Here is a 22,519-nt window from a genome sequence, read left to right as displayed (position 1 = left end):
CCCCGCCTGGCGTCCTCTTCCAAAGACTGGGGCATCGGGTCCGCGGGCCCCCACTCCCACCCAGCACAAAGAGTCCGGCGCTCAGAGCTAGCGGTTTCCGGAGGACTCACCACCGAGCCCGCGGACACAGGCCCCGAAACCACACGTAAAGCTGCCGAAGTGGCACAGCCGGCGCGGGCTGGGACAGAGGCGCCCCTGAGGCCGGGGCTGTAGGTGGCTGAGGGCGCCACAAGCCTTGGTCCGTTAGACCAGGGGAGACGCTTCCCAGAGGCCCCCGCGGCTCACCCGGGCGGGACCGGCTTCCCCGTTTGCGCGTCCTGAGAAGCCGACCACGGCGTTCCAGGGCTCACAGCTCCGCGTAGGGGAGCTCAGCCTAGGGTTTTGCCGGAGCGGCCTCCTGCCAGCCCAGCTCTCAGATTGGGAGCGCAACTTGGTACTGAGAAGAATCGAGTCGTTCCGCTGCTTCCTGCCCCGAACTACATTTCCCAGAGGCCTTCGCGGCCCTACTCCCCCCTCTCCCCCTGCAAAAAGGCATTTCCTTCTTACAGTGGGCTGGAGCTGCAGGTTCGCAGGGTCCGTGAAGGAAGCCTGGCTCAGTCTGTTTAGTTCCGTCTTCTCGGGTTTCTACCTGAGACTAGAATACGGCGTGGTGAAGGTGGTGAGAGCTCAAGTGCCCGTGAAGGCCGGGCCTTAAGGTCCTGGCAGCGGCTAGAACAGGGAGGAGTGACGTTGTGTGACTGTATGTGTGAAACTTCGGCCATCGAATTTGGAGTTTGGGGTTTCCCGGGCGAGAGACCATGTCCAGTGACATCTGAGGTCGTGCGAATATGCGACCTTTTGTGTGACCATGGTCGCGTTTTATATTCTCGTGGCTGTTTGATTCTGACCTTGCATGTATTTGTTCTTTCTGGACTTCTCGAAGTGACAATGTTACTGGATTTCATGACCCGGGATCGTGAGCGAAAAGTAGTTTGGCCAATCCGCCTGGATTCTAAACAGACTTGGCCTTACTAGCTGTGTCATCTCAGACTAGGTACTTAATTTCTCCATGCCTTTAGTCTTAATTTTTTTTTTTTTTTTTTTTTTTTTTTTGAGACAGAGCCTCACTTTGTTAACCCATGCTGGAGTGCTGCGGCGCGATGCTGGCTCACTGCTGCCTCGAACTCCCGGGCTCAAGCGATTCTCTGCCTCAGCCTTCCGAGTAACTGGGACTACAATCACGGGACACCCCGCCTGGCTGATTTTTTTTTTTTTTTTTTTAATTCTTAGAGATGAGGTCTCACTATGTTGCCCAGGCTGGTCTCAAACTTCTGAGCTCAAGCGATCCTCCGCCTGGGCCTCACAAAGTGCTGGGGTTACAGGCAAGAGCCGCACGGGGCCGGTCTTAATACCTTTAATAAAGAGATAATAGGCCGGACGTGGTGGCTCACGCCTGTGATCCCAGCACTTTGGGTGGCCAAGGCGGACGGATCATTTGAGGTCTGGCGGTTTTTTCTCTTTTTCTTTCTTTTCTTTTTTTTAGACGGACTTTTGCTCTGTCGCTCAGGCTGGAGTGCAGTGGCGTGATCTCGGCTCACTGCAACCTCCGCCTCTCCGCCTCCCGGGTTCAGGCAGTTTTCCTGCCTCAGCCTCCTGAGTAGCTGGGACTACAGGCGCGTGCCACCACGCCCGGCTAATTCTTTTGCATTTTTATTAGAGACGGGATTCCACGATGTTGGTCAGGCTGGTCTGGAACTCCTGACCTCGTGACCTGCCCGCCTCGGCCTCCCAAAGTGCTGGGATTTCAGGCGTGAGACACCGCACCTGACCAAGGGTAGCCAGTGGGAGGCTGCCAGGAGTGTAGTACGCTTGCGCAGTTTGCCTCCTCGCACCCTCGCCCCCCCCCCAACTTTTTTCGGGTATCCAGCACAATTCTAGGAATTCGCCTCCCACCAATTTTGAGTAGACGCGCCACTAGCGCGTTCCCACGCACAAACCTTTTCCCTGCGGCCAACCCGCGGTTCTCAACTCCCCGCCCTGGTTGCTAAGTGGGGTGCGCGGAGCGCTTGTGCCTACCATACCAGCCACTGTAGTGTAACGCTGGGTCCCGTCCCTGTGACCCAGCCAGGCTCGGAGCTGCAGGGAATCCGGACTTTCGGGCTCTCTGGAAGGCAGGGGAAGAGGCCAGCGTGGGAGGACCTGGTGGGGAGGGGGCAGTGTTACAAACCCTGCGCGGAGCTGCCCTGTTGCTGCCAGACCCTACGGCGCCGCGACCTTTTCTACTCCGGACTACGTTTCCCAGCTGCCCCCGCGGGAGCTGGGCCCGCGGTCCCTTTGTGTCCTCCGGGGGCGGAGGCAGCTGAGGCGCTTCTTTCCGGGCCCGTAGGGGCTGGGTTCCATCCAACTCAGGGTAGGGGTGTGATCCGAGCGAAGATTCCCCGAGCCTTTGGGGCGGGAACGGACTCTTCCCCCAGCTCTGTTCTGCAGGTAGGGAGTGGGCTGAGGAGTGGCGTGTGGTTCTCCGGAAGCTCGTCCCAGGCCCTCTGTGTGACTCCGGTGCAAGTGGAGGTTGGTACCGTAGTGCGAGGCTGTCACCGCGTGTGCCTGTCCACGTCCTGTGTGACTGGGTGCGAGGGAGTCAGTGGCACCGTGGAGTGTGAGGCTGTGAATTGGGGGGGGAGCGGGCGAGTGTTCGCTGCCCCTTGTTGGGCCGATACCCGCGGCCTCTTTGTGACTGGGTTGTGAGACTGTCGCTTGTGATAGATACCCTGGTGTCTGAGCCTTGCCGGTATGGGAAAGGGTGCCCGTGTGAGACAGTCCATACCCATGGCCTCTGACTGTGGCGTGGGTAAGACGGTGGTTGGCACTGTAGTTTTTCAGACTCTGATTATGTGGGGCATTGAATGAGAGACTGTGTGCCACCGAGAGGCTTTTAAAGCCGGCTCAAGTCATATCAATGTGCCACCAAGTTTCAGAATCACTGATTTATTGGAGAGGAGGATTGTGGGGTCAGGTCCTCTTTTATTTGATCTTGGTGCTCTTATTTATTAGTTCTGTGTCTTTATGTGAAAGCTTACATTCCTCTGAGTCTGTATTTGTAAAACCTAGAACATCTGGTGTTAAGCTAAGGAATTGGAAAATGATTTAGGCATGAGTTAAACTGTATGCAAACAAACTCCTAGGTCTCCATTATGTTCTCCATATTGGAGGGAAGGTTGCAAGAGCAGGAAAGAGAATCCTAAAAAGTCTAGACTGGTGATTCTGGATGCTGCAAGAAAAGTCTAGTTTCTCATGTTCTTTTCCCCATCTCAGTTATCTGAGGCCACTGCCATTTCCCAAGAGAAGAGCAAGGAGGGAGAAAGAATGGCTGTTGGGCTTCTTAAAGCCATGTACCAGGTGCGTTGGTGTTTTCTCTATTTCCTGAATACCTGTCTGCTTTTCAGAACAAGCAGATACTAATTTTCCTTCTGCTGAAACGTTTCTGGGTAACCAGTCATATCACTTATCAACACTCTCCACTGGATTCCCATCTTATTCAAGATAAATGCTTAAGTCCTTGTCTTGACCTGCAGGGCCCTGCATAATCTGGTCCCTGACTGTCCCTCTGACTTCATCTAATTTTTCTCACCCTGTCTTTAACTCAGTCACTCAGTTCCAGCAACACTAGCTTCCTTGTAATGTGGTGAGTACATTCTTTCTTATTCTTTTTTTTTTTTTTTTTTTTTTTGAGACATAGTCTCACTCTGTCACCAGGCTGGAGTGGAGCGGCCGCGATATGGGCTCACTGCAACCTCCGCCTCCCGAGTTCAAACAATTCTCCTGCCTCAGCCTCCCGAGTAGCTGGGACTACAGGCACGTGCCACCAGACCCAGCTAATTTTTTGTATTTTTAGTAGAGACAGGGTTTCACCTTGTTGGCCAGGATGGTCTCGAACTCCAGACCTCAGGTGTTCTGCCCGCCTCAGCCTCCCAAAGTGCTGGGATTACAGGCATGAGCTACCACACTTGGCCTGGCCAGTGAGTACATTCTTTTTGTTTGTTTGTTTGTTTGTTTTGAGACGGAATCCCTCTCTGTCCCCAGGCTGGAGTGCAGTGGTGCGATCTCGGCTCACTGCAAGCTCCGCCTCCCGGGTTCACACCATTCTTCTGCCTCAGCCTCCCGAGTAGCTGGGAATACAGGCACTTGCCACCATGCCCAGCTAATTTTTTGTATTTTTAGGAGAGATGGGGTTTCACCATGTTAGCCAGGATGGTCTTGTTCTCCTGACCTCGTGATCCGCCCGCCTCAGCCTGTCAAAGTGCTGGGATTACAGGCGTGAGCCACCGTGGCTGGCTGCCAGTAAGTACATTCTTAATGCATGGCCTTGCACTTGCTATTCCCTCTGCCTGGGATACTGTTCCCTCAGATACGGATACAGACCAACTTCCTCACTCTAGTTTCTAACCAAACAACATTCATTCATTCTAATTTTTAGTAAGCACGCATTACCACTGGGTGTCACAGTGCTTAGTCCCTCATCCTGTTCTCTATCTACACTTACTACCTTGGTGATCTCATCCTGTCTCATAGCCTCAAATACCATGTATATGCCAACAACTACCAAACTGTACACAGCCCAGACCTCTCTCTTGAACTCTAGAGTTGTATACCTGACTGCCTACTTAACATCTTCATTTGGTTGCATAAGAGATATCTCAAATGCAAACATCTTACAAATGGAGTGAAACGAACCACTGGCGGTTTTGGAACATGAGTGACATGAACTGATTTTCATTTGGTAGGATCACTCTGGCTGCTACTGAGAATAAACTGAATGGGACAAGGATAGAATTAGGGAACTCAACTAGGAAACTCTTAGGTACTTCCCTAGCTCCACTGATTAAGCTAAAAATCTTCCATCAGGAAATCAGAGACTTCAAAATACATCCAGAATCAGATTACTTTTTTTTTGAGATGGAGTCTCGCTCTGTCAGCCAGGCTGGAGTGTAGTGGCATGATCTCGACTCACTGCAACCCTCGCCTCTCCCTGGTTCAAGCGATTCTCTTGCCTCAGTCTCCTGAGTACAGGCATGCGCCATGACGCCCAGCTAATTTTTGTATTTTTAGTAGCAACAGGGTTTCACCATGTTGGCCAGGATGGTCTCTCTCTCTCTTGACCTTGTGATCCACCTGCCTTGGCCTCCCAAAGACTGGGATTATAGGCGTGAGCCACGGCATCCAGCCCAGAGTACTTTTTAGTATCACCACTGCTTCCATTATGTTCTGAACCATCATCTCTCACCTGTGTTACTGTGGTACTCTCCTAACTTCTCTCTTTACCTCCACTCTTGTTCTCTTTAGTCTGTTCTCAGTGGAGTAGCCAAAGTGATGCTGTTAATACATAAGTTGTATGAGTTCATTATTTATAGGCAGAGGGTGGGTAGAAATAACAGAAAGCATAGACAACTCTTTCAAAAAGTTTAGCTATGGCCGGGCGCGGTGGCTCAAGCCTGTAATCCCAGCACTTTGGGAGGCCGAGACGGGCGGATCACGAAGTCAGGAGATCGAGACCATCCTGGCTAACACGGTGAAACCCCATCTCTACTAAAAAATACAAAAAACTAGCCAGGTGAGGTGGCGGGCGCCTGTAGTCCCAGCTATTCGGGAGGCTAAGGCAGGAGAATGGCATCAACCCAGGAGGTGGAGCTTGCAGTGAGCTGAGATCCGGCCACGGCACTCCAGCCTGGGCGACAGAGCCAGACTCCGTCTCAAAAAAAAAAAAAAAAAAAAAAAAAAAAAGTTTAGCTATAAGAGGAGAGAGCCGGACGTGGTGGCTCACTCCTGTAATCCCAGCACTTTGGGAGGCCAAGGCGGGCGGATCACCTGAGGTGAGGGAGTTCGAGACCAGTCAGACCAACATGCGGAAACCCCATCTTTACTAAAAACACAAAAAATTAGCCAGGCGTGGTGGCACATTCCTGTAATCCCAGCTACTCGGGAGGCTGAGGCAGGAGAATCACTTGAACCTCGGAAGTGGAGGTTGCAATGAACTGAGATTGTGCCATTGCACTCCAGCCTGGGCAACAAGAGCAAAACTCTGTCTCAAAAAAAAAAAAAAAAAAAAAGAAGGAGAGAAATGGGTGGTAACTGAAGGAGAAAGTCATAATTGACAAAGTTTCAGAAAGATGGATATATGTTGCCAGGCTGATGCTAAAGATTCAGTAGAAAGGGAGATTTGAAGATGAATAGAGAAAAGGGAATTGCTGGAACAATGTGCTTAAGTAGGTAAGAGGAGCTAAGTGTTTGGCCTTTTCTAGGAAAGGGGTTGTTCAGTTATAGGAATAAGGGCATGTTAGGGTGTAGAAGCACAGGTGCAGGTGGATGTGTAGATGTGGTGGGAGTTTGTGGGAATTATCTTTCAATGGGTTTTGTTTTCTCAGAGAAAAAGTAAGATTGTCAGCTGAGAGTGAGCATGGGAAAGGAGATCTTGAAGGTGTGAGGAGAGAGGGGATAGTATCAAATGGTCATTTAGCAGAGTGAAGGGATGAATGGACTAGGGAAATGTATCATGCAGCATTTCGGCCCACTTGAGGTTAAGTGATCATGAATTTAAAGTGATACTAATTTGCATGGTTGGTATGATTTTCTCCAGCAGAGTTCAGCTATGCAGGGTACAGGCACAGAGTAAGCAGAAAGATGGCTGCAGTTTAACCAAGTGAGTACAGTTAAGTGAGAGAGGGGCAGGGAAGGCAAGGGCATATGCAGGGGGTGATTATAACAGATGGTTGTGCTGGGAAGTGAGGGTACTCAGGGATGAGGAACAGTGAAAAAGTGGTAAAAAGTGGTAAGAACAATAAATTGTACTTCTCCAGAATTTGACTTCTGGTGGAGTCAAGAAACTATCCAGTTTGGGGTACCACAGGGCAACAGTTGAGATATAGGAGGTGGAAGTCAGAGTGGGGTAATTGAGGTTATGAAGGGTTTGGTATTGACTGGTACTGGCAAGGTCTGGGTTATGACCATGGAAATGAATGACTGTAGAAGCGTAGAGGATAAGACTAAGTGAGAGAGGGGTCACAGAACTAAGAGGCCAGGTTGTAGGGAGTATTATTTATGTGGATATCGAAGTGACCATAGAATGATAGGAATGGCATTGAAGAGAGTGACAGTGAGTCAGATGCTGAAGAATTTAAGGAATGACAGAGAACTGGTATCTATCAGGAATTAGTAGATACCTATCACAAGGAAGGATTGTGATTGACACATTCTAATTTCATGAGGTTTAAAACTAGATGTCTTTTAGGGAGGAGGAAATATTTTGGAAACAAGAGCAAAGAGGTGACCTGCCTCACCTTCAAGTGCTGTGGTACAAGGAATGTGGGGAAGAAAACATTCATCAGTGACAGGGCGTTAGGGGAAGTCATCCTCTCAGCTGGAAGCCATGTTTCTTTAAGGGCAAAAAGAAAACAGGAAAGAGTGGGAACTGTAGTTTTGCTTCAGACTGGTTTGATGATAATTGTGAATGGATTTTGAAACCAAGTATTATCATTTGTTAGGGGTCAAATATTTTAAGATCAGAATGTAAACTCCTATATTGACATAGAAATTATTTTTGTTGACTATAAAGCATCAGTGGAAAGTATGTATGTCGTATATAAATATTTACACATTTATTGTATGTATTTATATAAGCTAAGGAAAACAGGAAGCATTGTTAACAGGAGCAGAGAGGGAGAGATTTGCCTACTTCCTATAATTAAGTGAAAAAAAAGGTTACTGAGTGTTGAACTTGAAGAATTTTGCTTCTGTAGAGGTAGTTTGTTTTGTTTTGTTTTGTTTTTGAGACAAAGTGTTGCTGTGTTGCCTAGGCTAGAGTGCAGTGGCACAATCTCAGCTCACCGCAACCTCTGCCTCCCGGATTCAAGCGATTCTCCTGCCTCAGCCTCCCGAGTACTGGGGATTATAGGTGCTATAATATATAGCACCTATAAAATATAAAATATATATAAAATATAGCTAATTTTTATATTTTTAATAGAGACAGGGTTTTACCATGTTGGCCAGGCTGTTCTGGAACTTCCTGACCTCAAGTGATCCACCCGCCTTGGCCTCCCTAGTGCTGGGATTACAGGTGTGAGCCACCTCACCCAGCCTAGAGACAGTTTCTTTAACTGTAACAAAACTGTGTCAAATGCAAAAAGTTGCATTGCCAGGTTCACATCTTTTAATTTTGTAAAAAATTAATACATACACATATAATGAATGTTTGTTTCATCAGCAAGTGGTCACATTATAGAAACCTGGAATCCAGCAGCATCACAGCAGCACGTTTTGTTTTGTTTTGTTTTTAGATGGAGTCTCGCCCTGTTGCCCAGGTTGGAGTGCAGTGGCACAATCTTGGCTCACTGCAACCTCCGCCTCCTGGGTTCAAGCGATTCTCCTGCCTCAGCCTCCAGAGTAGCTGGGACTACAGGCACGCACCACCACGCCTAGCTAATTTTTGTATTTTTAGTAGAGACAGCATTTCACCATATTGGCCAGGCTGGTCGCGAACTCCTGACCTCAGGTGATCCACCCACCTCGCCCTCCCAAAGTGTTGGGATTACAGGCATGAGCCCAGCTCAGTGTCAAGTTTTTAAGAACTTTTTCTAACTCCATAGGCGGAAGCAATATTATGAGTAGAACACCCATTTCTTTACACAAAATTTTGAGAACTCTGCATTAAAGTATTTGAATTTTAATGGAATTGATGCTCTGCTCTGCTTGGTTTGGTACAGTTGTCAGAGATACAGCGAATACTTTCTGGGATTATTTTTGATCCCTTTCTAGCTTCTTGAAATTTTCTTCAAGCCACTCATTGATTAATTCAACTTAGTCAATATTTGAATACTTCAGGTGTGCCAGATTCTATTCTGTACCTGGGGATAAAGCAGTGACCAAAGCCAAAACATAATCTGCCCTCATGGAGCTTAAATTTTAGTTGAGGAGGGTGAAGAACGGGCAATGATTAAAATAATTAAGTGCTGTGGAGGGTTAGGGAATTGGGGTTGAAGCATTACTATTTTATACTGGAATAATCTGAGACATACACAGGCCCTGAGTACAAATATGGTAACATGGTTACATATTTGAGAATGTAATATCAGAGAGGGCCCAGTGTGCCTAGGGCAGAGGAAATGAGGTGAATATAGTAAGAGAGAAGGTTCTTTCATTTATTTCATTTCAGGAGTTGGTGACCTTCAGAGATGTGGCTGTAGACTTCTCCCAAGAAGAATGGGATTGTCTGGATTCTTCTCAAAGACACCTGTATAGTAATGTGATGCTGGAGAACTACAGGATCTTAGTATCACTGGGTAAGGATATCTTCTTGCAAAATTCAGCTTCTGCTCAAAAGGGGCTCTTTGCTACCACTATTGTGAATTTTTGGATAACATCTGCAAAGTTTGGCTGAATGTCTGCTGCCGATGCCAAATGAATGGGTTAGTGTTTGTGGATTTGGCAGTGAACATATTCTTGGCCTATGCCTGAAGCTTCATCTTCCTTATCCTTCTAATACATGTCCTTTACACATTTCTCTTTTTTGCTTACTGTAAACTCCCTTTTCCCCGATGATCTAAGGATTGAATGTGAGTTCTGGAATATCCACAGCATGACCAAATTCTACTTTTTTTTCATATATTGCAGGACTTTGCTTTTCCAAACCAAGTGTGATACTATTGTTGGAACAAGGAAAAGCACCCTGGATGGTGAAGAGAGAGCTGACAAAAGGCTTGTGCTCAGGTTAGTGAAGAGGAAATTGGCAAAAATCTTTGCACGTGACAGCTCAGCTTGACTCAAAGGTATCACCTCTTCACTCTTCAGGCTTCCAAATTCTTCTCAGATGTTCTAGGTCTTTATAAAAATTTGGGGCCATTTAGGATGTTCTCCCACATTTCTTATTTTTAATTATTTCACTTCTCTCACTTTCCTATCTCCTTTCTAGTAAGTCCCATTCCCTCTCAGTTTCATAAGCCTCTCAGTCTTTAAAAAATCTTTTACTAGTCTTAAAAACTTTTTTTTTTTTTTTGAGATGGAGTCTCGCTCTGTCACCCAAGCTGGAGTGCAGTGGTATGATCTCGGCTCACCACAACCCCTGCCTCCCAGGTTCAAGTGATTCTCCTGCCTCAGCCTCCCGAGGAGCTGGGATTACAGGCACACACCACCACGCCCAGCTAATTTTTGTATTTTTAATAGAGACAGGGTTTCTCCACGTTAGGCTGGTCTCAAACTCCTGACCTCACGTGATCTGCCTGCCTCGGCCTTCCAAAGTTCCGGGATTACAGGCATGAGCCACTGCACCTGGCATCTTACAAATTTTTGAGCTCTACAGAGCATCAGAAGTGTAGGCAGTCTTGGGGACTGAGTCTTCAACCTGAAGCATCTGATGCTATCTCCAGGTAGATAGAGCTGAGGTAGAGGACACCCACTGCAGAATTCATTGCTTGCTATCCCAGAGTGCTGGGATTACAGACATGAACCACCGCACCCAGCCTGTAGCTTATGTTTTTGATACTTTAAGAAACCTTCTATGTTCTGAGTTCATATAGATATCCGAAAATAGTCTTTTAAAGATTGTCCTTTTATATCTAGGTCCATAATCCAATTGGAACTTATTTTTGAGGATTATGTTAAATAAGAATTTAATTTCTGTATCTTGGCCGGGCGCGGTGGCTCAAGCCTGTAATCCCAGCACTTTGGGAGGCCGAGACGGGCACGAGGTCACAAGATCAAGACCATCCTGGCTAACACGGTGAAACCCCGTCTCTACTAAAAAATACAAAAAACTAGCCGGGTGAGGTGGCGGGCGCCTGTAGTCTCAGCTACTCGGGAGGCTGAGGCAGGAGAATGGCGTGAACCCGGGAGGCGGAGCTTGCAGTGAGCTGAGATCTGGCCACTGCATTCCAGCCTGGGCGACAGAATGAGACTCTGTCTCAAAAAAAAAAAGAATTTAATTTCTGTCCCAGAAATTTTTTAAATAAATGCTCCCTCTGCCTGTTTTCCTGAATGTTACCTCTTAATATATCAAGTTTAAGTCTTTTTATGGTTATAACTTTAAACTTTATTCAATTTCATTGATCTCTTTTTCTTTATACTAGTGCCACACTATCTTAATAAAAATAGTTTCTTAGAACGATAATTATCTGCTAGGGAACATCTCTACAGCTTGTTTAAATTCTTTAGAATTTCTTGTTTGCCTTTTGGCCATCAATATAAAGTTTAGGGTCAACTTGTAAATTTTGATCAGAAAACAACACAATGCTGTTAAGTTTTGATTCCAATTTTAAGTTTTGATTCAAATTTTATTCTGTAATCAATTCTGGAAATTTAAAAAATTCATTAACATGGTATAGCTCTCCATTTATTTAGGTTTTTTTACTTTTTTCAATGTTTTATAATTTTCTCCAAAAAAGGCTATGCACATCTTCTGTTAGATTAATTGTAAACATTAAACATATTAGTTTAATTGCTGTGTTAAATGTTATCTATATTTTCTGTTTGTTGCTCATATATAGAAATGAAGTTAACTTTATATACATTGATCTTATATCCAGCAACCTTGCCAATCTCTCCTGTTAATACTAATATTTTTAGATATGTTTGGATTTTATGTATGAGTAGACATGTTTGTGAATAATGGCAATTTCTTCATTTTCAATTCTTATAGCTTAATTTCTTTTTCGGTTGCCTTTGTTGTATCTCCAGTATAATATGAATCGAAGTTGTGATAACAGGCATTCTTGTCCACTTCTGGTCTTTTTTTTTTTTTTTTTTTGAGACGGAGTCTCACTCTGTCGCCCAGGCTGGAGTGCAATGGCCAGATCTCCGCTCACTGCAAGCTCCGCCTCCCGGGTTCGCGCAATTCTCCTGCCTCAGCCTCCCGAGCAGCTGGGACTACAGGCGCCCGCCACCTCGCCCGGCTTATTTTTTTGTATTTTTAGTAGAGACGGGGTTTCACCGTGTTAGCCAGGATGGTCTCGATCTCCTGACCTCGTGATCCACCCGTCTCGGCCTCCCAAAGTGCTGGGATTACAGGCTTGAGCCACCGCGCCCGGCCACTTCTGGTCTTAATAAGAATACTTTAATATTTTGTTTTTTGATAACTGTGATGTTTAAAAGTTTTTGGTACATACCCTTTCTTTCCTGTTTGCTAGAGTTTCATTGTGGAAAGCTTTTGAGTTTTACCAAATGTTTTTCTCCATCTGTAGGTGATTTTACCTCTTACCAGGTTTTAGTTTTTCACCTCTTAATGTGGTAATTTACAGACATTTTCAAATGTTAAACCAACATTGCATTCCCAAGATAAACCCATCTTTTTATATCTTTTCCATTTTTTGCTAGTTACTATTTGCCAGTGTTTTGTTTGGGTGTTTTGCATCTGTATTTATTAATTTGGCCTTCAGTTTTCCCTTCTTGTCAGATTTCAGAATCAAGGTTGATTATTCTCGTAAATTCTCTTTTTCTTCTTTAGAAACATTTGTGAAAAATAAAAATTATTTGTTTTTTGAATGTTTGGTAGAACTTTGTTCATCTTGGCCTGGAATTTTTATTGTTAAAAGAATTTAAAGTAATCATTCAACTTGGTATGTTCTAAAATTCTAGATTTTCTATTTCTCCTGGAGTCAATTAGGGTATTTTTTTCTAAATATTTTTAGTTTTGATGTAAGTTTCCAAACTTATTAGATGAAGTTGTCCATTATTTTTCTAGTTCTCAATGATCTCTTGATCCGTGAATTATTTAGAAGTTTGAAATTGAAGGCTTTTGTTTGGTACTTGTTTAATTGCATGATGGTTAGAGAATGGGATCTCTTTAATATACATTTTTTGAAAGTATTTTGAGACTTGCTTTATTTCTTAGGGCTAGTTTTGGTGAATATTCTATGTGTCCTTGAATATAATATGTATTTTCTGGTTATTGAATACAGTGTTTGATATATGCTCATTAGATTAAGCTCATTAACTGTGCTGGTCAAATCTGTGTCCTTATGGATTTTTAAAAAATGTCTTTGAGCAATCAGTTACTGGGAGACATGTTAAAGAAACTTCTACTCTGGTGGTAAATCATAAATTTTTTTCTCATAATTGTAACAGCAGATTTTTTGTATTTTGAAGGTATTTTATTTGGTCATATGTTTTTAGAATGTTTTCTTTTTCTAGAGAATTTTTTCTTATGTTATTGTTACTCTCTTTAAATCTCGTGATTATCTGATTAAGCAAAAAAGTTCACATAATATTGTTATAGCTTTATTTGCCTTTTGTTAATATTTACTTGATGTAGTTTTTTTCTACTCCTTTATTCTCTGAGCTTGCCATGTGTTTCTCTTATAAGCAGTATTTGGATAAACATTTTTTAAAATTCAGTCTGATAACCTTTATCTTTTAACCAAATGATGGTGGTCTATTAAATGTTTTGGTACTGTTAATAGACTTGGATTTATTTTCCACTGTCTCACTTTCTTTTAGAAATTGTACCTTTTCAAATTTTTCTTGTTTCTTGGTTTTTCTCCATCTCCTAATTTGAATGATATACAATCTATTTCTATTCTGTACTGGTTACCTTAGAAAAATCTAACATTTATGGCTGGGTGTGGTGGCTCACGCCTGTAATCCCAACACTTTGGGAGGCTGAGGCGGGCGGATCACGAGGTCAAGAAATCGAGACCAGCGTGGCCGAGATGGTGAAACCCCATCTCTACTAAAAATACAAAAATTAGCTGGGTATGGTGGCATGCGCCTGCAGTTCCAGCTACTCCGGAGGCTGAGGCAGGAGATTCACTTGAACCCAGGAGGCGGAGGTTGCAGTGAGCCGAGATGGCGCCACTGCACTCCAGCCTGGGCAACAAGAGCAAAACTCCATCTCAAAAAAAAAATACAAGAACCTTAGACTGTCTTAACTTACCCTCATTTCAGTTATTCCTTGTTTTTCTTCAATGCCATAAACTATTATTTTGCTTTATGAAGTTATATAATAGACCATTATTACATTTAGTGTTGTTTAGATTTATCCACTTTTGGCTAGGTGCGGTGGCTTATGGCTGTAATCCCAGCACTTTGGGAGGCCAAGGCAGGTGGATCACTTGAGTCCACGAGTTTGAGACCAGCCTGGGCAACATGGTAAAACTCCGTCTCTACAAAATGCAAAAATTAGCTGGGTATGGGGGTGTGTGCCTGTAGTTCCAGTTACTTGGGAGGCTGAGGTGGGAGGATTGCTTGAGCCCAGGAGTTCAAGGCTGCAGTGAGCTGAGAACGTGGCACTGCACTACAATCTGGGTGACAAAGCAAGGTTCTGTCTCAAAAAAAAAAAAAAAAAAAAAAAATTTCACGTTTGTCATTTTCCTTGTTCACCATTCTATCCCAGAACTTTTTCCTGAAGTAATTTCCTTATAAATATTTTAGAGATATACTATTCATATAAACTTATATTGTTGTTATTGTTTTGTTTCCTTGTCAGTCATAGATTGACAGATTTTTTAATTTTTTTGAGATGGAGTCTTGCACTGTCGCCTGGGCTGGAGTGCAGTGGCATGATCTCGGCTTACCGCAACCTCCCCATACCGGGTTCAGGCAATTCTCCTGCCTCAGCCTCCCGAGTAGCTGGGATTACAGGCGCGCGCCACCGTGCCCATCTAATTTTTTGTATTTTTAGTAGAGATGGGGGTTTCACTATGTTGGCCAGGATGGTCTCAAACTCCTGACCTGGTGATCCACCCGCCTCAGCCTCCCAAAGTGCTGGGATTACACACGTGGGCCACTGTGCCCGGCAACAGATTATTTTTATGAGTGCTTTAAAGATGCCATTCCATGCTTTTCTGGCCTCTGTTCTTGCTTTTGAAAAGTCAGTTTTCTTAATATATTCTTCCTTGCAACTTTCAAGAACTTTCTTCTTGCCCTGGTTATTCTACATTTTCAATGTGATGTATCTAGATGTCAATTTCAGCTGCTATACTTGGGATTTATTGTGATTTTTTTTTATCTGACCATTAATGGACTCTGGGTAATTACCAGCTGTTATCTCTTCACATATTATCACTTTCCCATTCTCTGTGTTTGTTTTTCCTAAAACTCCAGTTAGATGTGCCTAAGACCAAACTCACCAGGCATAAATTGATGCTCCCAGCTTCAGTTCCACCTTACTTACTTGAAAGTGCCTTCTAGAGTCTGTTTGATCTTTGAGAGTTTACCTTAGTTTCCTGCCAGCTTGGTAATGCAGCTAAAAGAAAGTTTTTCTATTTCTACAAAATCATAAGCTTTTTTGTACCAGGAAGATTTGTCATTATAAAACTAGTCTGCTATATTGCCGGACTACTTTAGGTACCTCATATAAGTGGAATCATACAATATTGGTCCTTTTGTGACTGGCTTATTTCACTTACTGTAATGTCCTCAAATTATATCTGTATTATAGCATATGTCAGAATTTCCTCTCGTTTAAGGCTGAATAATCTATTGTATGTATATACCACATTTTGTGTTGACTTCATGGAATAGCAACCAGCTGTTACTGCTCTACTCAAACCATTTCAGTGGGTCTCCATCTGTGTTAGGCCGTTCTTGCACTGCTATAAAGAAATATAATACCTGAGACTGGGTAATTTCTATGAAAAGAGGTTTAATTAGCTGTCAGTTCTATAGGCTGTACAGGAAGCATAGTGGCATCTTCCTCCGAGGAGGTCTCAGGAAGCTTCCAATTATGGCAGAAGGTGAACAGAGAGCAGGCACATCACTTGGCAAAAGCCAGGAGCGTATGAGAGAGGGGGGAGGTGCCACACACTTTTAAGGACCAGATCTCATGAGAATTCACTCACTATCATGACCGTACCAACAGGATGATACTAAACCATTCATGAGGACTCCACCCCCATGATCCAGTCACCTCCCACCAGGCCCCACCTCCAACACTGGGGATTACATTTCAACATGAGATTTGGATGGAACTATATTACCATGTGTTATGGTTTGACTCTGTGTCCCCATCCAAATCTCATCCTGAATTGTAATCCCCATGTGTTGAGGGAGGGACCTGGTGGGAAGTGATTGGATGGGGGCAATTTACCCCATGCTGTTCTCATGCTAGTGAGGAAGTTCTCATGAGACCTGATGGTTTCAAAGTGGCAGTTTCTCCTGCTCGCTCTCTCTGTCTCTCTCTCTCTCTGTCTCTCTCTCTCTCTCTCCCTCTCCCTCTCTCCCTTTCTCCCTCTCTCTCTCTCTCTCCTTCTCTCCTGCCACCTTGTAAAGAAGGTGCCTGCTTCCCCTTCACCTTCTGCCATGATTGTAAGTTTCCCGAGGCCTTCTCAGCCATGCAGAACTGTGAGTCGATTAACCCTCTTTTGTTTATAAATTACCCAGTCTCAGGTAGTGTCTTTATAACAACGTGAAAACGAACTAATACACTCTCCTTCTCAGAGTAAAAGCCAAATTCCCTTCGAAGGCCTGTGAAGCTTAAATAATCTCATTACCTTTTACCTGCTGACTTTATATCCTACTACTCACTCTATAGCCACACTGGCCTTCTTAATATTCCCCAGACATAGTAGACATGCTTCTACTTTTGGGCCTTTGAACCAGCTGCTACCTCTTCCCTGAATGCTTTTTCCCCAGAGACTTGAATGACTGACTGACTTCTTTACTTTCTTCAAATCTTTGCTTAAATGTTAACTTATTAATGATTCCTAGCTCTAATTTCATCAGTACCCATGACATCCCCTACCCTGATTTTCTTCCTCTGAAGCACTTAGTATCTTCTAACATAAAATGAAATTTACTTATTTATCACTTATTTTATGTCTCTTCTAAGAAAATAACATCCTTGAAGGTAATGATCTTTGTTTTGTGATATTAAAAGCATCAGAATAGTATCTGGCAAAAGGTAAATATTTGTTCAATGAATGTTCTTGAATGAAGCAGCTAAAAGAGTGGAGACTATTTCAGTGTCTATTTTATTAACACAGGCATAAAATTGTAACCAGCTCTGACCACATCTCTAATTTCTTCCTGCCCTGAGATTTATTGATTTTTCTTTTATAACTCTAATTATTTCTTCTTAGGTTTCTGTATGACCTGTTTTCAGTTTCTCTTCTTGTATACTTCAGAACTGCAAAAGCCAATGTTCCTGTGGGTTTTGCTATTTAATTCACATATTTTACTTTACAGATGTACTTTCTTAAATATACTTTTTGATACTCAGAGAGGAGACATTTTTTCTTATTATTACTTTTCAGGCTGGGAGCCTATATGTGAGACTGAAGAATTAACCCCAAAGCAGGACTTTTATGAAGAACATCAATCCCAGAAGATAATAGAAACACTTACAAGCTATAACCTCGAATACTCCAGTTTGAAAGAAGAGTGGAAATGTGAGGGCTATTTTGAAAGGCAACCAGGGAATCAGAAGGCGTGTTTCAAGGAAGAGATAATCACTCATGAAGAACCCCTTGTTGATGAAAGAGAACAAGAATATAAATCTTGGGGAAGTTTTCATCAGTACCCACTGCTTTGTACACAAAAGATAATCCCCAAAGAGGAGAAAGTACATAAACATGACACACAAAAGAGAAGCTTTAAAAAAAATTTAATGGCTATTAAGCCCAAGAGTGTCTGTGCAGAGAAGAAACTTTTGAAATGTAATGACTGTGAAAAAGTCTTCAGCCAGAGTTCATCCCTTACTCTTCATCAAAGAATTCATACTGGAGAGAAACCCTATAAATGTATAGAGTGTGGAAAAGCCTTCAGCCAGAGATCAAATCTTGTTCAGCATCAGAGGATTCACACTGGAGAAAAACCCTATGAATGTAAGGAATGTAGGAAAGCCTTCAGTCAGAATGCACATCTAGTTCAACATCTGCGAGTTCATACTGGAGAAAAACCTTATGAATGTAAGGTATGTCGAAAAGCCTTCAGTCAGTTTGCCTACCTTGCTCAACACCAGAGAGTTCATACAGGAGAGAAACCCTACGAATGTATCGAATGTGGGAAAGCTTTTAGCAACAGATCATCCATTGCTCAACACCAGAGAGTTCATACAGGAGAGAAACCCTATGAATGTAATGTCTGTGGGAAAGCATTTAGCCTTCGTGCATACCTTACTGTACATCAGAGAATACATACTGGAGAGAGACCCTATGAATGTAAGGAATGTGGGAAGGCCTTCAGCCAGAATTCACACCTTGCTCAACATCAGAGAATTCATACTGGAGAAAAGCCTTATAAGTGTCAGGAATGTAGAAAAGCATTCAGCCAGATTGCCTACCTTGCTCAGCATCAAAGAGTTCATACTGGAGAGAAACCCTATGAATGTATCGAATGTGGGAAGGCTTTTAGCAATGACTCGTCCCTTACTCAACATCAGCGAGTTCATACTGGAGAGAAACCTTACGAATGTACTGTTTGTGGAAAGGCTTTTAGTTACTGTGGATCCCTTGCCCAACATCAGAGAATTCATACTGGAGAGAGACCCTATGAATGTAAGGAATGCAAAAAAACCTTCAGGCAGCATGCACACCTTGCTCATCACCAGAGAATTCACACTGGGGAGTCACTGTCACCACCCAACCCAGTCAATCACCAAGCCCTATAGATCCTGAGTCCTAAATGTTTCTAGAATTTGTACTCCTTTTTATCTTTAATGTTGTCACCTTGGTCCGATTCATCTCACTCTGATTACTAATATAGCTTTCAAACAGGTCTTCCTGTATTTATTTTTGCTACCTTTAAGTCCATTTCCCACAATGCACTCAAACTGATCTTCTTTTTCTTTCTTTTTAAAACTTTTTTTTTATTTTTGAGACAATGTCTTGCTCTGTTGCCCAGGCTGGAGTGCAGTGGGATGATCTCAGCTCACTGCAACCTCTGACTCCCAGCCTCCGCCTCCAGGGTTCAAGCAATTCTTGTGCCTCAGCTTCCCGAGTAGCTGGGACTACAGACATGCACCACCATGCCTGGCTAATTTTTGTATTTTTTAGTAGAGATGGGGTTTTGCCATGTTGGCCAGGCTGGTCTTGAACTCCTGATCTCAAGCGATCTGTCTGTCTCGGCCTCTCAAAGTGCCTGGATTACAGGCATAAGCCACCACGCCCAGCCTCTAACTGTTCTTTTCAAAGTATAAGAAACAACGTATGGGCTGGGCACGGTGGCTCACACCTGTAATCTCAACACTTTGGGAGGCCGAGGTGGGCGGATCACCTGAGGTCAGGAGTTTGAGATTAACATGGCAAAAGCCCATCTGTACTAAAAATACAAAATTAGCCAGGCGTGGTGGTGCACACTTGTAATCCCAGCTACTCTGGAGGCTGAGGCAGGAGCTTCACTTGAACCCGGGAGGCAGAGGTTGCAGTGAGCTGAGATGGCACCATTGCACTCCAACCTGGGCAACAAGAGCAAACTCCATCTCAAAAAAAAAAAAAAACAGAAAAGAAAACACATATTACTATCTCCAGTTAAAACTTTTTTTTTTTTTTTTTTTGCTTGTTATTGTTCTTAGACTGATATTCACAGCCTTTAAAATTGTCTGCGAGGCTTTTTGTTATTTGGTTCTTACACACCATTCAGCCTTATTTTATTCCAGTCTTCTTCTTTGGGCACTAGGCACTTCCCAGGACGAAGAGCTTAGATTCTGGAAAATCATAGCTCCAACACTACTATGGCATTGTGTGACTTTGAGCGATTTGCTTATCTAAACCTCAGGGTTTTCTTTAAATCTTAAAATAGGAATAATACAGGATACTGTACTGTAGAAATGTTAGTATTAAGTGAAATAGTGTCTGTTGTAGACTGGTGCATATTAAATGAGAAATTTGCATGTAAAATATTTCATATAGTCTGTCAAATATAGCAGATATTCAATAAAGGATAATAGCTAACATATACTGAGTGCCCACTACACATCAGGCACTATCTTACATACTCTACATATATTAACTTACATACTCTACAATATATCATTTACTCCTCACAATCAAAACAAGATTCCTTATTGGGCAAAGCAGAGCATTCCTGCAAAACACCAGTTCGGAATTTGGAAAATCTAAAAATTTTAGAACATAAATGGCAGTCTTTGTACTGTAGCTTAGTAGTGGATATAAACTTAGGTAGTGGAACTATAACACTGATAGCCAGTCTTAGGAAGTTTCTAAAGATAATGAATTGGATAAGCCAATTAAGAAAAATAGAATTCACTGGGAAGAATGCAGAACCTATATTTAGATCAAGGAAGGAATAGAAATGGTTACAATTAACAACAACAACAAAAAATTAATAAACATAGAAATTCACGTGGTCCACTTAAATAGGCACCACACCCTGGCTGGGCACAGTGACTCACATCTGTAATCCCAGCACTTTAGGAGGCTGAGGTGGGTGGATCATGAGGTCAGGAGTTGGAGACCATCCTGCCTAACATGGTGAAACCCTGTCTCTACTAAAAATACAAAAATCAGCCAAGTGTGGTGGCACACACCTGTAATCCCAGCCACTAAGGAGGCTGAGGCAAGAGAATTGCTTGAACCCAGGAGACAGAGGTTGCAGTGAGCTGAGATCGTGCTACTGCCCCCGAACCTGGGCAACAGAGCGGGACTCCATCTCAAAAAAGAGAAAAAAGCACCATACCCAGGTAATTATATGGTTGAATTCTGGTAATTTAGAAGGCATGTAAAGGGTTCCATACTATAGAAAAATGTAAAGTTTTAAAATTTTTTATCCAGTGGTTGCAAAATTGAAATCAAAAGGGGATTAAGGGAAGAAAACAACAGACAGATATACAAATATTAATATAGACATTCATTCTGTTAATATTGAGTAACTACTATTTGTCATACACTGTTTTAGGTATGAGGAAATGACAGCAATACAAAGGCCACATTCTCACAGAGTAAAATTCCAGAGGTGGAGATATGTAAATTAATACTTAAATATAAAACAGTAGATTTTCTAAACCCAGAAAACTGAAGAGTAACAAGAAAATAAATCAAGGAACATTATATAGCCTAGACTACAGAGATAAAGTTGGCAATTCTTCCTAATTAAAAATTCACTGCAATTCCAGCCAAAATGTTTCAGTGTTTGTTTTTTTTTTTTTTTTTTTTTGCCCTTTAGCTTCACAAGTTTGTTCTGAAATTTATCTATGAGGTATAAATTCTTAAGAGCAGCAAGAAAATTATCGACTCTATTTGTAGAAACTGCATATGATGATGGTTCATACCAGTAGAGAAAGATTGGATTTGGGGGTATTACTAGTAGTAAGGGGATTCACTAGTAGTAAGGGAAATGCAAAATAAAATCACAATGAACTATTTCAAAATCATCACATTGGCAAAAGCATTAGAGTGGCAATTACTGGAAAGATGTGCAGCAATAGGAACACTCATACGGTGCTATTGGAAGTAGTTGTATTTAGCACAATTTGGCAATGTCTAGTAAAGAAGATGTGAATAACCTTTGACCCAGCAATTCCACGTTTAAACCTCTACATAGTCTCTCCTCGTGTTTCAAGGAGATATATATGATGGTCCATTGCAGCATTGTTTGTGAGAATGAAAAGTTGAAAGCAATCTAACCATTAGGTTAAACACAAGATAGAATGCAAACTAAAATAGATAGAGATATTTCTGTTAACATGGGTAAATCTCAAAAATAATATTAATGAAATTGAACTACAGAGTATTTTGTATAATACAGTATAACATGTACAATTTCAAAACATGCAAATTAGTGTTATGTATATTTTTCATGGCTAAGTACTATATGAAAAGAATCTAGAAGAATTCATAAAATAATCATCAGATTCAGAACAGTGGTGACCTGCAGGGAGAAAGACAAATGAGATTGGGGAAAGGATGCAAATGAAAATATCTTTCATTATTTATTTATTTTAAAAATAAGCAAATACTGTATAGCCAATTCTTAAAATTTGATAAAGCTGACTGTGAGTATATGAGTCGGTTCTTACTCTCTGTGTCTTTCTGTATATTTAAACTATTTCGTAATGCAAAAAAAATAAAGAACATTTAAATGATGTTTGCTTTTATCAGGTTTTTTTTTTTTTTTTCTTTTTTGAGATGGAGGCTCACTCTGTCGCCCAGGCTGTAGTGCAGTGGCATGGTCTTGGCTCACTGCAACCTCCGTCTCCCAGGTTCAAGCGATTCTCCTGCCTCAGCCTCCCAAATAGCTGGGATTACAGGCACGCACCACCACGCCCAGCTAATTTTTGTATTTTTAGTAGAGATGGGGTTTCGCCATGTTGGCCAGGCTGCTCTTGAACTCCTGACCTCAGGTGATCTGCCCGCCTCGACCTCCCAAAGTGCTGGGATTACAGGTGTGAACCACTGTGCCCTGTCAGTTACTTTCTTACTATTCCCCAGGCATGCCACTGGTATTCCTGTATTCACCATTTTCTTCAGAAAGAAGCTTATTTATGGTCTATTTCCAGAGGCAACCATTGTTAACAATTTTAAGACTATCTTTCCATGTGTGACTGGTTTGAGAATGACATTTTATGCTAAGGGTTTTATAAGCCTAATTTTCCCATCATCAT

The 22,519-nt window shown here is 42.7% G+C and overlaps 2 protein-coding genes across 8 annotated transcripts in view; one reads left to right on the top strand and one right to left on the bottom strand.

The window, feature by feature from the left end:
- Positions 1–2,260, bottom strand: part of ZNF569 (zinc finger protein 569) — a 69,270-nt gene extending 67,010 nt beyond the window's left edge. The window contains exons 1-2 of one of the 2 annotated variants that reach the window (XM_025366393.1): positions 1,977–2,260; positions 111–317 (exon numbers count right to left, since the gene is read on the bottom strand). The gene's annotated coding sequence lies outside the window, so the exon portion shown is untranslated. Of the gene's footprint in view, positions 1–110; positions 734–1,976 lie in introns of those variants that run through there. The other variant, XM_025366394.1, reaches the window with a different exon arrangement.
- On the top strand, positions 733–22,000 carry LOC112612199 (zinc finger protein 570). Of its 6 annotated transcripts, XM_025366401.1 has the most exons (6): positions 733–921; positions 2,467–2,547; positions 3,292–3,375; positions 9,185–9,311; positions 9,643–9,738; positions 17,214–22,000. In XM_025366401.1, the coding sequence occupies exons 1-6, from the start codon at positions 742–744 to the stop codon at positions 18,566–18,568; spliced, it is 1,923 nt and encodes a 640-aa protein (XP_025222186.1). In that variant the 5' UTR covers positions 733–741; the 3' UTR covers positions 18,569–22,000. The 6 variants fall into 6 exon arrangements, with proteins under 6 accessions (XP_025222186.1, XP_025222192.1, XP_025222190.1 ...); XM_025366407.1 differs by lacking the exon at positions 733–921 and having other exon boundaries at positions 2,052–2,547; positions 9,643–9,797; XM_025366402.1 differs by lacking the exon at positions 733–921 and having other exon boundaries at positions 2,058–2,547.
- Positions 22,001–22,519: the final 519 nt, after the last annotated feature.

The sequence above is a fragment of the Theropithecus gelada genome, chromosome 19 (assembly GCF_003255815.1).
Source record: "Theropithecus gelada isolate Dixy chromosome 19, Tgel_1.0, whole genome shotgun sequence".
Taxonomy (NCBI): domain Eukaryota; kingdom Metazoa; phylum Chordata; class Mammalia; order Primates; family Cercopithecidae; genus Theropithecus; species Theropithecus gelada.
Note: the sequence above shows the minus strand (reverse complement) of the source record. Positions and strands in the feature narration are given on the sequence as shown.